Source organism: Mizuhopecten yessoensis, unplaced genomic scaffold (genome assembly GCF_002113885.1).
Source record: "Mizuhopecten yessoensis strain PY_sf001 unplaced genomic scaffold, ASM211388v2 scaffold9109, whole genome shotgun sequence".
Classification (NCBI taxonomy): Eukaryota; Metazoa; Mollusca; class Bivalvia; order Pectinida; family Pectinidae; genus Mizuhopecten; species Mizuhopecten yessoensis.
The window spans coordinates 2153129-2166054 of NW_018407883.1; the positions used below are offsets into that span (position 1 = coordinate 2153129).

The 12926-nt window shown below is 33.3% G+C and overlaps 1 protein-coding gene across 2 annotated transcripts; it reads left to right on the plus strand.

The window, feature by feature from the left end:
* The first annotated feature begins 548 nt into the window (after nucleotides 1-548).
* Nucleotides 549-12189, plus strand: LOC110457374 (sialin-like). Of its 2 annotated transcripts, none has more exons than XM_021508615.1 (11): nucleotides 549-718; nucleotides 3734-3927; nucleotides 5537-5770; nucleotides 6137-6224; nucleotides 6753-6848; nucleotides 7419-7546; nucleotides 8134-8283; nucleotides 8762-8894; nucleotides 9807-9962; nucleotides 10571-10656; nucleotides 11428-12189. In XM_021508615.1, the coding sequence occupies exons 1-11, from the start codon at nucleotides 631-633 to the stop codon at nucleotides 11638-11640; spliced, it is 1566 nt and encodes a 521-aa protein (XP_021364290.1). In that variant the 5' UTR covers nucleotides 549-630; the 3' UTR covers nucleotides 11641-12189. The 2 variants fall into 2 exon arrangements, with proteins under 2 accessions (XP_021364290.1, XP_021364291.1); XM_021508616.1 differs by having other exon boundaries at nucleotides 11516-12189.
* Nucleotides 12190-12926: the final 737 nt, after the last annotated feature.

Below are 12926 nucleotides of genomic sequence, written 5' to 3' on the forward strand. Positions count from 1 at the left end.
GACTGTCCTCAAAATGAGTAGATCAAATAATGTTACAAACTGAAGATAACTTCTTTATCACTTTATTACATCCGCAATCTGGGACACATAATTTGCCGAGAACAATTCAAACGAAACGCAAAAATACATGTGTACACCTTACTTACACATAACTGATTGATATGGTACGGGATGCTATATTTGATATCAATTTATGATGTCTGGCCTTGTTATCTTTGCTAGTCCAGGTAGATAACAATGTTTATACGTATACGTGTTACAACGTTTTAAAGCTACATAGTCGGTGAAACTATATAAAATGTTTATCTTGTTCCATGTCTTAAAACTAGAAATACTGTACATAATGTAAAACCAGCCTATTCTTATTGAATTAGTATCCAATTGGGTTTACTTGATTCTTCACAACACTAGTAACATTGGTATAAAGATGCTGCAAAATGGAAATTGGTAATTCACAATATTGATCAGATGTCCTTAAACACAATATTATTAGATAAGTGAATAAAATAAGATTGTGTGCGTATATATAGTATGATATGTATTAGGTATGTAAGGACGAGAAATCATTGAACTTGCAGGATGAGAGACATAACGGTATTGTGTTAGTATACTGACAACAGAAATGCAGGCATGCCTTCTATAAATAGAACTGATGAGACAAGTAAATTATTAAAGACAAGTACACAATACAGGAGACGTGATGTCCAACCACATAAAGGTAAGTATTCACTACCGTATACATATACCTATAGGATGCACTGTATTACGTCATATCTGTGACTCGTAAAAATAGTTAGACAGGTATGTTCAATGTTACTATACTGTAAGCAAAACAGTTTGTTGGTTTACCAGAACGTTCGGTAGTGATGTTACTTTAATGTTAACGATAACACATAGATGGCGTAAAACCACGTTCGGTAGTGATGCTTTTATACTGTTAACGATAACAGATAGATTGCGTAACATGACGTTCGGTAGTGATGTTACTTTAATGTTAACGTTAACAGATAGATGGCGTAACACAACGTTCAGTAGTAATGTTACTTTAATGTTAACGATAACACATAGATGGCGTAACACAACGTTCGGTAGTGATGCTTCTATACTGTTAACGATAACAGATAGATGACGTAACACAACGTTCGGTATAGATGCTTCTATACTGTTAACGATAGCAGATATATGGCGTAACACAACGTGCGGTAGTAATGTTACTTCAATTTTAACGATAACACATAGATGGCGTAACACGACGTTTGGTAGTGATGTTTCTATACTGTTAACGATAACAGATAGATGCCCTAACACAACGTTCGGTATAAATGCTTCTATACTGTTAACGCTAGCAGATATATGGCGTAACACAACGTGTGGTAGCAATGTTACTTTAATGTTAACGATAACAGATAGATGACGTAACACAACGTTCGGTATTGATGCTTCTATACTGTTAACGATAGCAGATAGATGACGTAACACAACGTTCGGTAGCAATGTTTCTTTAATGTTAACGATAACAGATAGATGACGTAACACAACGGTCGGTAGTAATGTTACTTCAATGTTAACGATAACACATAGATGGCGTAACACGACGTTTGGTAGTGATGTTACTTTAATGTTAACGATAACAGATAGATGACGTAACACAACGTTCGGTAGTGATCTTTTTTTCTTTTTTTTTACAAGACAAGACAAAACATTGCTCATAAGTACATGATTGTTCATACATATTAAACAAAGGTTTCTATAAAGTCTATCATCATCATCATCCTGGCTTAGTGCTTAACATCATCATTATCATCACCATCATATGATATCATCCTAATCGTCATAATCAGACATCATCATCATATAAGATATTATTCTTAACATTATCATCTGACATCATATGACATCATATGACATCATCAACATCATCATCTGTCATCATCATCACAATCACCATCATCATCCTGACATTTTCTAAACATCATCATCATCATCAGTATCATCTTACATTATCATCATCTTCATCATCATCATCATCAGCAGCAGCAGCAGCAGCAGCAGCAGCAGCAGCAGCAGCAGCATCATCATCATCATCATCATCAGACATCATCATCATCACATAAGATATTATTCCTAACATTATCATCGTAAACATCTGACATCATATGACATCATCAACATCATCATCTGTCATCATCATCACAATCACCATCAACCCGACATTTTTCTAAACACCATCATCATCATCACTATCATCTTATTTCATCATCATCATCATCATCATCATCATCATCATCATCATCCTGACATAATTATTAACATCATCATCCCTATCATCATATTCCTCATCCCCATCATCATCATATAAGATAGTATTCTTAATATTCTCATCTGACATCATATGACATTATCAACATTATCATCATCACCATCATCATCATCAGCCATCATTATCCTATGTCATCATTTTCATCCGATATCATAAGCAGATATTAAAAATGTACATACATAAAGACATATGACATACTGTGACACTGATGCAAAAACAATATATTTACATTTGCATGGCATTGTCACTATATAGCCTCTTTGAAAGCTGTGTCGTTGATGGGACTTTAATTACCATGCATCACGAGACACAATTCTTAGCGTATTAATACAACACTGACCGGAACTACAATATCTAAAATAAATAAACATGACCGTTGCTGAAATATTGCTGGGCATTGTGAGATTTGACAATGTCATTGTAAATGTATGTGCAAAATAAGAAATAAAATAAAAAAAAACACTTTCATTACAACGTAAACAAGACCAAGGTCTGCAATATCGTACAAAATGCACATCGGTTGAAATCACCAATGCCGGCAAAAGAAACAAACATAACGCTCATGCAATTTATCAGAAATATCGTCTGTTACACTGCACTGATCAACAGGGGTTCGTTACAAATGTCTGAAATACACATATTCTATAGACCTACTGACACATATGTTACAGACCTACTGATATGAGTCACAGAACACATAAACATTTCAGACAAGTGTAACGAACCTGTGCTCCGTCGCAAGATCACTCACTTCAAACGCTATCAGTTTCACGCGTCTCGCATCCATGGTTCATCAGTTTCTGACGACATGTCAAATAATGACGCTGTTATAGAATCTACCGACTGATGTCAGGTTCCCATACAATCAACAAATAAATTCACGCCTGGATTCTTCACAAAAAGAGTAAAGAGTAAAGTTCGAATTATCTTCCAAAAATAACTCCCTCGTGGAGGGCAAGCGCGCATTATGTTGTTTGCTTGCAAAGCTGTGTCATTCAAATAGATCATAAATACCATACAAAAACAGTTCAATGCTTTAATATATAAACCTATGACATCAAACACACAAGAGCAAAACCAGATAAACTGAAACAGAAAGAAACAAATCAAAAGTAACAACAACAAAACCCAAAACACATCGGTAGTGATGTTACTATACTGTTAACGATAACAGATAGATGGCGTAACACAACGTTCGGCAGTGATGTTACTATACTGGAAAGGATAACAGTCTTTGATTTCAATTATTTAATTCAAAGAACTAAAATTCCGTAATATGCAAATATTGATACTAGGAAAGATGTTGCTATATGTATGTTATTGACTGGTAAAGAAACGGTTTGTATCCGTTTGCTTATATGAATGCAGCGAACGTATTTTCTAACTAAAATATGTATTCTACATTAATTACAGGATATGGCGCCCGACACACATTCACGATCCTGTCATTTATTGGATATTTCCATCTATATGCCCTTCGTTTTAACCTCAGCGTTGCCATAGTTGCCATGGCAAACTACACAGATACCAAATCCGACCAAAATTACACAGAAAGCGGTGTGTGCCCAGGACCGGCTCTAAACAGCTCAAAAACAACAACCAATCAGGTACATTGTTTTATATATGCTAAGCCAATCAGGGTGTTTGGTTCAAAAGGAAGGGTGTGATTAATAATTGAAATGACCCAAATATCATTGAAAAGTGTTAAGCCTGACTACCGTTTAGTTTTGCTATATATTTTTTAAATGAATCACCATTTCGTGATTTTATGATATTTTGAAATAAAAAACAAAACAAATGACGTAATAAATTAAGGACAGGTATTAACTGGATTAGTTCGATATGGCTCAAATATAACGAATGTCATTTAAATACGCAGATATCTAAAATTAAGTAGTCCGCCTGACAAGTTTTATATCTATATACGTATTTATGCAGCTACGTTGCCACTCAAATACGTATTTATGTATATGTTTATTGTGTTAATATTAAGATTTTGCAAAAACAGGTTAATTAAGCTTCTTTATTAAACATTTTGCACAAACATTTTGTTTTTTATCGCATGGTTGAAAGTTCCATTCTTTATCATTTATGTATAACTTATCTAATATTATAATATCAGTCACTTGAGCTGTACAAGTATTTGAGTAGTTGAGATATAGACAGTCCTCAGTCCAAACATTTAGACAGGCATAAGGAGTATTCAAGACATTTGTTGTTATTCGAAAAATGAAGTATGCTTTTATGTTCCTTTGAATGAATTTAAAGTTCTGCTACATTTGTTATTAAAACACAACGGAAATATTTCATTAAAACATACAAGTTTCTGTAATTTGCAGAGTCTAAACAAAAACCACAATTTGAACTTACAATCAATGACATAAAAAACAACAAAACACTACCGCAGTGTCACCAGAAACCATACTTCAAACTTTAAATTGTTAAAACTAACGTCACTGTACCCAAATCGGTACACTTTTTAGATAAATATTAATGTTCTTTATACCATACTATCAGTTCCAAAAATGTTTTCTCCACAAGTGTCCCGTTTTGGGTACTGTCCCGCTTTAGGTACAGTGACGGCAGGGAAAAATACATTCAAGGAAAAATATTTTCATAGCGACCCTTGATGATTTACAAGGAAATTAAGACCAGATCATTAGCTCCTTGAGGGTAAGCGTCAAATAATATCACGCTACAACACAACAACAAGACACTCTAATGGACATAATTCAAAATATTGACCCTAATATTACACATAGAAATGATATGTTTCCTTACACGATCCTGAAAGCAGATTACAATAAAGTCAAACTTGACAGGAAGACCCTTGATTATTTATATGTTTATAATAAAACCAGGTTTGGAAAGGGGTAGCGTTTTCTGATTTATCGATGACGCCGGCATCTGTGTAAATATCTAGGTCAAATTTTACAAATGCCACATGCTTAAAGTGATAACTGGTAGTGGACACGAATCAACAAGGCACACTTATGGATTGAACGGGATCAAAACTTCGACATTGATATTGCATGAGTAAATCGCATATTTCAAGATAAGATCGTGATGGCAACCATAACTCTTACCTGTAATCTTCATCAACTTGCAAGCTTGTCTCTCAGTAGTCTGAGATAATGCTATTAGGACGGAGCATTTGTAAACCGAACTAATGCGAATATCTTAGCACACATATATAGTATGTTCTCATTTGTCCAGGCTGTAAAATTTGACTGGGATGAGCGTACACAGGGACTTATTCTCAGCTCATTTTTCTACGGCTACGTTGCCACACAAATACCGGGAGGATACTTGGCTACAAAGTTTGGAGGGAAGCGAATTTTTGGATACGGCGTGTTGATCACTGCCATTCTGACCCTGGTAACTCCTGTTGTTGCAAGAGTTGGGACTTGGGCACTGATTCTTATTAGAATTATTGAAGGATTGGCAGAGGTAGGTGTTACAGTTAAGGTCACAATAATGTGACTTGAAGTCGGCGTGTGTACAATTATAGATGGTCAAGTATCATTCCAAACTAGATATAGATTACATTTGTATTTGCAGAAGTAATTTGACCATTAAGAGAAGCACAAAACAATGAAATGCCGTATGTTGATAATGTACATAAACAAAAATGTATTATATTTATGGATTCCATGTCCTGGCTTACCTATTACAAGTATTATTAAAACCCAACATATTAGTATTTGTACTCAAGGGTATTTGTTACACAGTCTTATTGAAATAGTCTATATTAGTAATATCAAAATATATTAATTTATATACAATTGGAAAGCTATGTTTAATTTTATACTAAAGGGAATGACCTTTCCAGCTATTTCGGAAATGCAAGGAAAATGGACTCCAGAGATGGAACGAACTACTTTACCTATGATTGCAAGTTCTGGTAAAATCTCCAGAAATTGTTTATTTAGAAAAAAAATGCTGTTATGCTTAAATTGGAGATACAGGTAGAGGTACGCAGATAGATGCTAATTATCAGCATTAGTAATGAATAATAACTCGTTATATGTGAATGTAACATTTAGAGGATATATAATAGTTTCTTCACTAATACCAAATATATTTCATGAGGTTGGCTAATATTTTGATACTTTCACGAGTGCGCATATTTGGTATGTTTGGTCAATACACTTGGTATTACTAGTACTATTATGAGTTAAGTTCATTTTAACATATCATCACTGGCCATGGCGTTGTAATGTCTTTAATAACGTAACTAGCAGAATGTAAATATCGCACTGGTAAATTTAAATACAATCTTGTCAGTTGATGCTTGGGTATAACTTAATATGTCATGCATGACTTCAACACGAATTACATTGCATTTAAAAGTCATCATCAATTAGTATTTTTACGTATATGTTATATGCTAACGATACAGTTTTGATTTGCTCATGTTGATACGACACAGGTGCTGCTTTTGGTAATGTTATTGTTCTACCTGTCGCTGGGTACTTGTGCGACACTGACTTCCTTGGTGGATGGCCCTCCGTTTTCTATATATTTGGTATTGACATACTGTAAAAATGGAATTTCTCGTGTGTCGAAATGTTCGAAATGTGACTTTTTAACCTGGTACTGGCGCGACAAAATTCCAACAAAAAAATGGCTCAGAGTTCTATGTATTCCGTTTATTTAAATCTAGGTTATGCACAAGAAAATTATTGCGTATAGATATATTTTCGCAAACTTACTCAATGTAAACAAACGAGAGTATTTCGACACTGTGAAAGTTTCAACTTTATCTGCATTTGTAAACGATTGCTATTTCTTTTTATGATCAAACAATTAATATCATTTTACATGCAAATATGTTTCGGTATTTGTTTCCGAATACAACCAATTTCACAAATCCAAACAAAACATATACATTTTATAGGATAAAAACATACAATGCATGTTTTCCTTCGTGATTTATCATGTACATTCTTCAAAATTGGTAAATATTTTCTAGAAAACTCTTATACGAATTTTAGAAATCTATTTCTATAACAAAAAATGTAATGGTTCTATTTAAGACGGCAAGCTAAAGGGACATTTATCTTTATTTCATTTTCCTTCTTATCTTTTAACGTAGGGGGATCAGCGATAATTTGGTTCTTATTTTGGCACTGTCTAATATTCGAAACACCGTCTGACCACACCCGGATCTCAGCGGTGGAGAGATTGTACATAGAAAGTACTGCATCGGTAAAGAGAGCAACGGTAAGATAACGATCAATCTGCATACACTTTAATTATGTCAACAAATGTATATGTCTGAACAATGATAAAAGTAACATAAAACATAACAATGGAAGCAATAGTTAAAAATATGTTATAAAGAAATGAAAATCTATGTAGCATGTTCATTCACTTTCTCTTTAAAAACCTTATCATGAGTTTGCTTGACATGGACAGTTAAAAAAACAATCTGATCCTATTCATTGTTTGCTTTTCAAATTGTTATATTTTATGTAATTGATTTATAAAAACAATCAACCGATTTATTGGGTGTAACATACTAATATACACAATATTCCCGATGACATGCTTTTGTAGAGTTTAGACGACTTTTTCTTCATAGTAATTACATAACAAAATGATTATATTTTAGATTGGGTAATCCAATCTATGTCATCTCCCTCATCACCTTGTCCCATTTGCATTAAATGCTAAATGCATTATAACTCCCATTGTGATTTATTGAGAAAAACAGCACGCAATGAATGTATTGCTTTTTTGGGTGTTTTCTTTTATGTGATAAAGCAAGTTCATTGAATGTTGAATTGTTTTTAACATTTTATTTGTAGGCTTGTCAAACTCCATGGAAAGCAATTTTGACATCAACTGCTATGTGGGCTATAATTGTGACGAACTTCATGCAGGCCTGGGGAAGCTACATCACAAATACGACACTGCCTACTTACATGAATAAAATACAAAAGTTTGATATTACTAAAGTAAGTAGTCATTATTATAACATAATTAAAAAAGATTCGTTTCAAGGAAATCCGGAATTAAATATTTTGAAATATCTGCCTTACGAAGCAGATTTAACTTTTGTTTAATATTTAATTATTGATTAATAGAGCATCGTCTGAATTTTATGAAATTCAACGGGCTTAAGGAATATATTTTAACGTTCTTCTGACAAAATGGTGACACGGTAGTAAGAATGCCTGCATTTTCTTTAAGGTTATTCAAGAATTGCTTTTCAAAATGAAGAAACCAAAGCTTTTCTTTTCTTCATTACTGACAATTTTACTGAAACCACAAACCATTGTCCTTTCCATGTACTGCTCTGCTCATTCCTATTTCATATAATATTGATGTCTTACTAATCTTCGTTTAAACTCTTTGGCGCAGTTTTTTCACATCTTCATCAGCTAGCCAGCCGTTAATGCCTTTTTTTCAAAATGTTCATGCTCAATTTTCAAGGATGGATTATTGATGGCCCTACCTATGCTGATGTCTATGTTTACCAACATATTAGGGAGCTTGTTGGCGGATTTCCTGCGAAGAAAGCGGTACCTCTCGACAGTCACTGTGCGTAAACTGTTCAACACTTTAGGTACGTACGTACACATATCCAGCACACACGCAGGTATATACACACATAGGGCGATATTAGCAAGGTGGCATAGGACTAGTAGTTGGCCCCTGATAAGGCAGCTCCTGCGAATTGCTCAAAATTGGATTGATTAATGTATATGCTTATGGTATTTATTGTATAAATTGTATATTTATGTACTGTAAAGCGCTTTAGAGTGAATTAGTCTAGCTTTATAGGGCGCCTTATCAAACGTTGCATAGTTATTTATTTATTTGTAGGAGTAAAACGTCATTACTATGTTTTACAAGATGCATATATTATAGTCGTTGTATTACTGTTTTGTACTTCCAGGTAGAGCATCATGACTCGATGAATATTTATTTGTTATCTTGTTTTACATTTACTATTTACTACTTACATACATAGTTACATGATCTGACATAATCCAAGCAAGTGTCACAATGAAGTCTTTATTTCGCCCTAAAATACATGAGGAATTTCTTCCATTTTTATGAAAAGTTTACTCATGAAATAATACTTATTTACAACAACTTACAATGGTACATGTATATAAGCATCATATTCAGCACACTCTCTCACCTGAAATACTAAATAGTTTAACCCGACGTATCTCTCTTGCGACGACGGCTAAAAATACACACACAAAAAAACAATACAAACATTTTCATAAATGATTACTTCTTAACAGTTAGACATTTTATTTAAAAAAGAACACGAGTAGGATAGTTAACAAGTATTTGAATGAAAGTTCCTAGTCAATCGCAACAGGAGAAAATATATTATTGTCAATATTATTCGCCTTCTATGATGATCTGCAGCGATATACAGCTGGTGTATCCTGCCCTGAACCGTCAGTGGCTTAGATTATAAGTCTTTCATATAATCTATTGTTTTTTATCTGGATTTCAGGTCTGGTGCCTGCTGCACTTTGTTTACCATTTATATATATGGCCGGATGTGAACATGTTTATGTTGTCGCTCTCATCGTCGTTGGAAACGGAATGTTAGGATTTCTTGGGGCGGGGGTTACTGTAAACCTTTTTGACATTGGATATAATTATTCAGGTTGGTTATACTCTAGTCTGTTGAAGTTTAATTTTATCACCAATGTGACAAGGAGAGATGATTAATGGCTTATCCAAGCATTATTTATATAATACATACTAATGTTATATAATGGCACATTTTGAGATTTTGATATTTGTAGAATATATGTACAGTAAAAGCATTTGCTATATGTGAACTTCGGTAAATTGAACAGATCCTGTATTTAGTTTCCCTTCTAATGCCGTTAAAACAAGTCATTCGATTACTTGTGGCAACGTAGGTCCGAGGACAAAAGCAATGACGTCACTGTGTCATCAAAAATAACGTCTCAATTTGTTTTTTCGATAATAATGCAGTCATTTCCTGCTGATTCTCAATATATTTCTTTATTTTTTTAGTACTAAGAATAAATAAGTAAAAGATAATTATGAAATATTCTCAAGATCAATTTTATTGAGTAGTACTTTTATTTAGATTTACGGTTCTGATTTCCATTCATTAAAGTTTCCACTTTACCGTTACTTACAATGTGATTAATTCGTCGAAAATTTTCAATTATATCTTACTTCCACTTGTGAACGTTTCAATTGTTTCGATACTAGCTTGTGGCTTGTGTTTGTTTACAGGTATATTGATGGGTTTAGCCAACTTTTCTTCAAATCTTCCTGGAGTTATGTCCCCTTATTTTGTTGGACTACTTACTAATAACAACGTAAGCGAATACGGACAGTTTTATCAATTATCATACTCACTTACAAAATCTAAATGATTTTTTTTTTTATTTGACATTTATTTAAAAATGGAGGGTGTTTCATGTTCAAATAATCAATTTAACTTTTAATATTAATGTATTTATCATATTTCTATTTGTGTTAGTTGCTGTATATTTGTTGAACATATTTAGTATGCTACAATTTATTATGCGTCAATTTCATCGCTGAATTATTGGTGATACTGTCCTTCATTAAAATACACATTCAGTATGGTAAGACATTTTGATATTATATTTAGTTTGCTCTAATACAATTTGAATATTTTGTATTCAGCATATATTTTTGAGATGCAACTAGTTATGACAAAAATACACTGTCTACCTTTAGCGCTTTCGTGTGTTCGACAATTTATACTGTTTAATCAAGCACACAACATTGCTTCAAATCAAACAATAAAAAGTCTTAGTTAAACAATTATTTATATATTTTAAAAAGCATTGGCATTTCATTGTGGTTGCATGTCAAATATATACTTCTTCCCACATATGACAGATATATGGGTGACGAATCTGCTACAAATTTCTTGTTATCAATTATTTTCATTGGTTAATTGAAACCACTAAAAAATGTCTTCGTCAAACTTGATTGTTTTATAAATGAGAACATTTATGATTCAAAAACATTTCACTCACGAATACATTCTTAATCAAATTGTCGACGGATATTTTTTAAAGAAAGAAATGGTTTCAATGTTTATTTCTTTACAACAGGAAACAATGAGTCGGTGGCAGACGATATTCTACGTGTCCATGGGTGCTTATATAATTGGGACCATCGTATTCTTGTTATTTGCGAAAGGTAAAGAAGAGTCCTGGAACGTGCAACCGGAAGAAACAACGGAACCTTACATCACAATTCAGGAATCTGCTGTGACAGACAATAATTTACCTAGAATAAAATATGCCGACACATACGGCTTTTAAATTTTTAAATTTCGACTCAGGAACCTTAGCAGAATGTTTCGTGGAATACATTACCTTTCTTTACAATAAGAATTATTTATCATTGACCTAGCGTGATATTGACGCAATGCAGTACAATCGGCTCCGGGTGAATGCAAACCCAAACCGTCGGCAAATTCTGGAAAAAAGTGAACAAATACAGAAAACCCCAACCAATTCAAGAAAAGGGAGCCAACACAGATCACGCGCAAAACGAACGCAACCTGAAATTCAGGAGCGGTTTAAATGGAAGATCTGATGTTAAAATAGCGACAGGGGACAGAAGAAAAAAACCCGATGAGGAATTGTCTCGAACTACAGAGTTTGGAATGGAATTGTGTAGTAGGACGCAAAAATAGCTCAGTGAGACAGCCAGTGATGCGTTTTTTAAGTGGTAAATCAGTTTTACTTATTCTGTAGAAACATGTAATGATTGAAGAAGCAAACTATTTATTTCCTGAGAGTGACTCTCGAACAGCAATGTCGATAGAAACGTGAACAGAGTGAGAAACTGGATGATCATTATTTTGTTTTGCATGTTTTAAAATGTTTTCTATGATCTGTTTGTTTTTGTCTTGATTTCTGTTTTGTTATAAAAGATTTAAGTATTTAATTTATTATTGATTGGTTAGTTTTGTTCTGGCCAAGTTCGTGGTCCTTTGTTTGATATATTGGTATTTAGCTTGACCATCAGAGCAATATAGCAGGCCTCGAATCAAACCACATGTCTATACAGCGATAACAACTCAATAATATTTTAATATTATCGAACACTCTTCTTTCATGGAATTGTGGAAGAAATATTTAGACATATCAAGTGAATAAAACTAGATTAAATAGCAAATAAATTGATTCATTAAGCCAACAAACTTAGTTATAGCAATTATATAGCATTAGTCCTATCTAGCATTTCACATTTTCATAAAAAAGACAGAGAAATATGTGTAGCAATGATATAGCATAAGTCCTATTTAGCATATAATATTTTGCATATAAAGGAAAGATGATTTTGTCCAACAATAATAAAGCATTAGTCCTATCTAGCATGTGACATTCCGCACATAAAGGAAAGAGAATTTTGTGTAGCAATATTAAAGCATTGCATATAAAGAAAAGATAATTTTGTGTAGCAACATTACAGCATTAGTCCTATCTAGCATATAACATTTCGCACATAAAGGAAAGATAATTAGTCATTACTGGTAGTCGGGGAAATACGACGTCCGTCCAACAGAAAGGATTGTTATAACATATGAAAAACAGTTTGT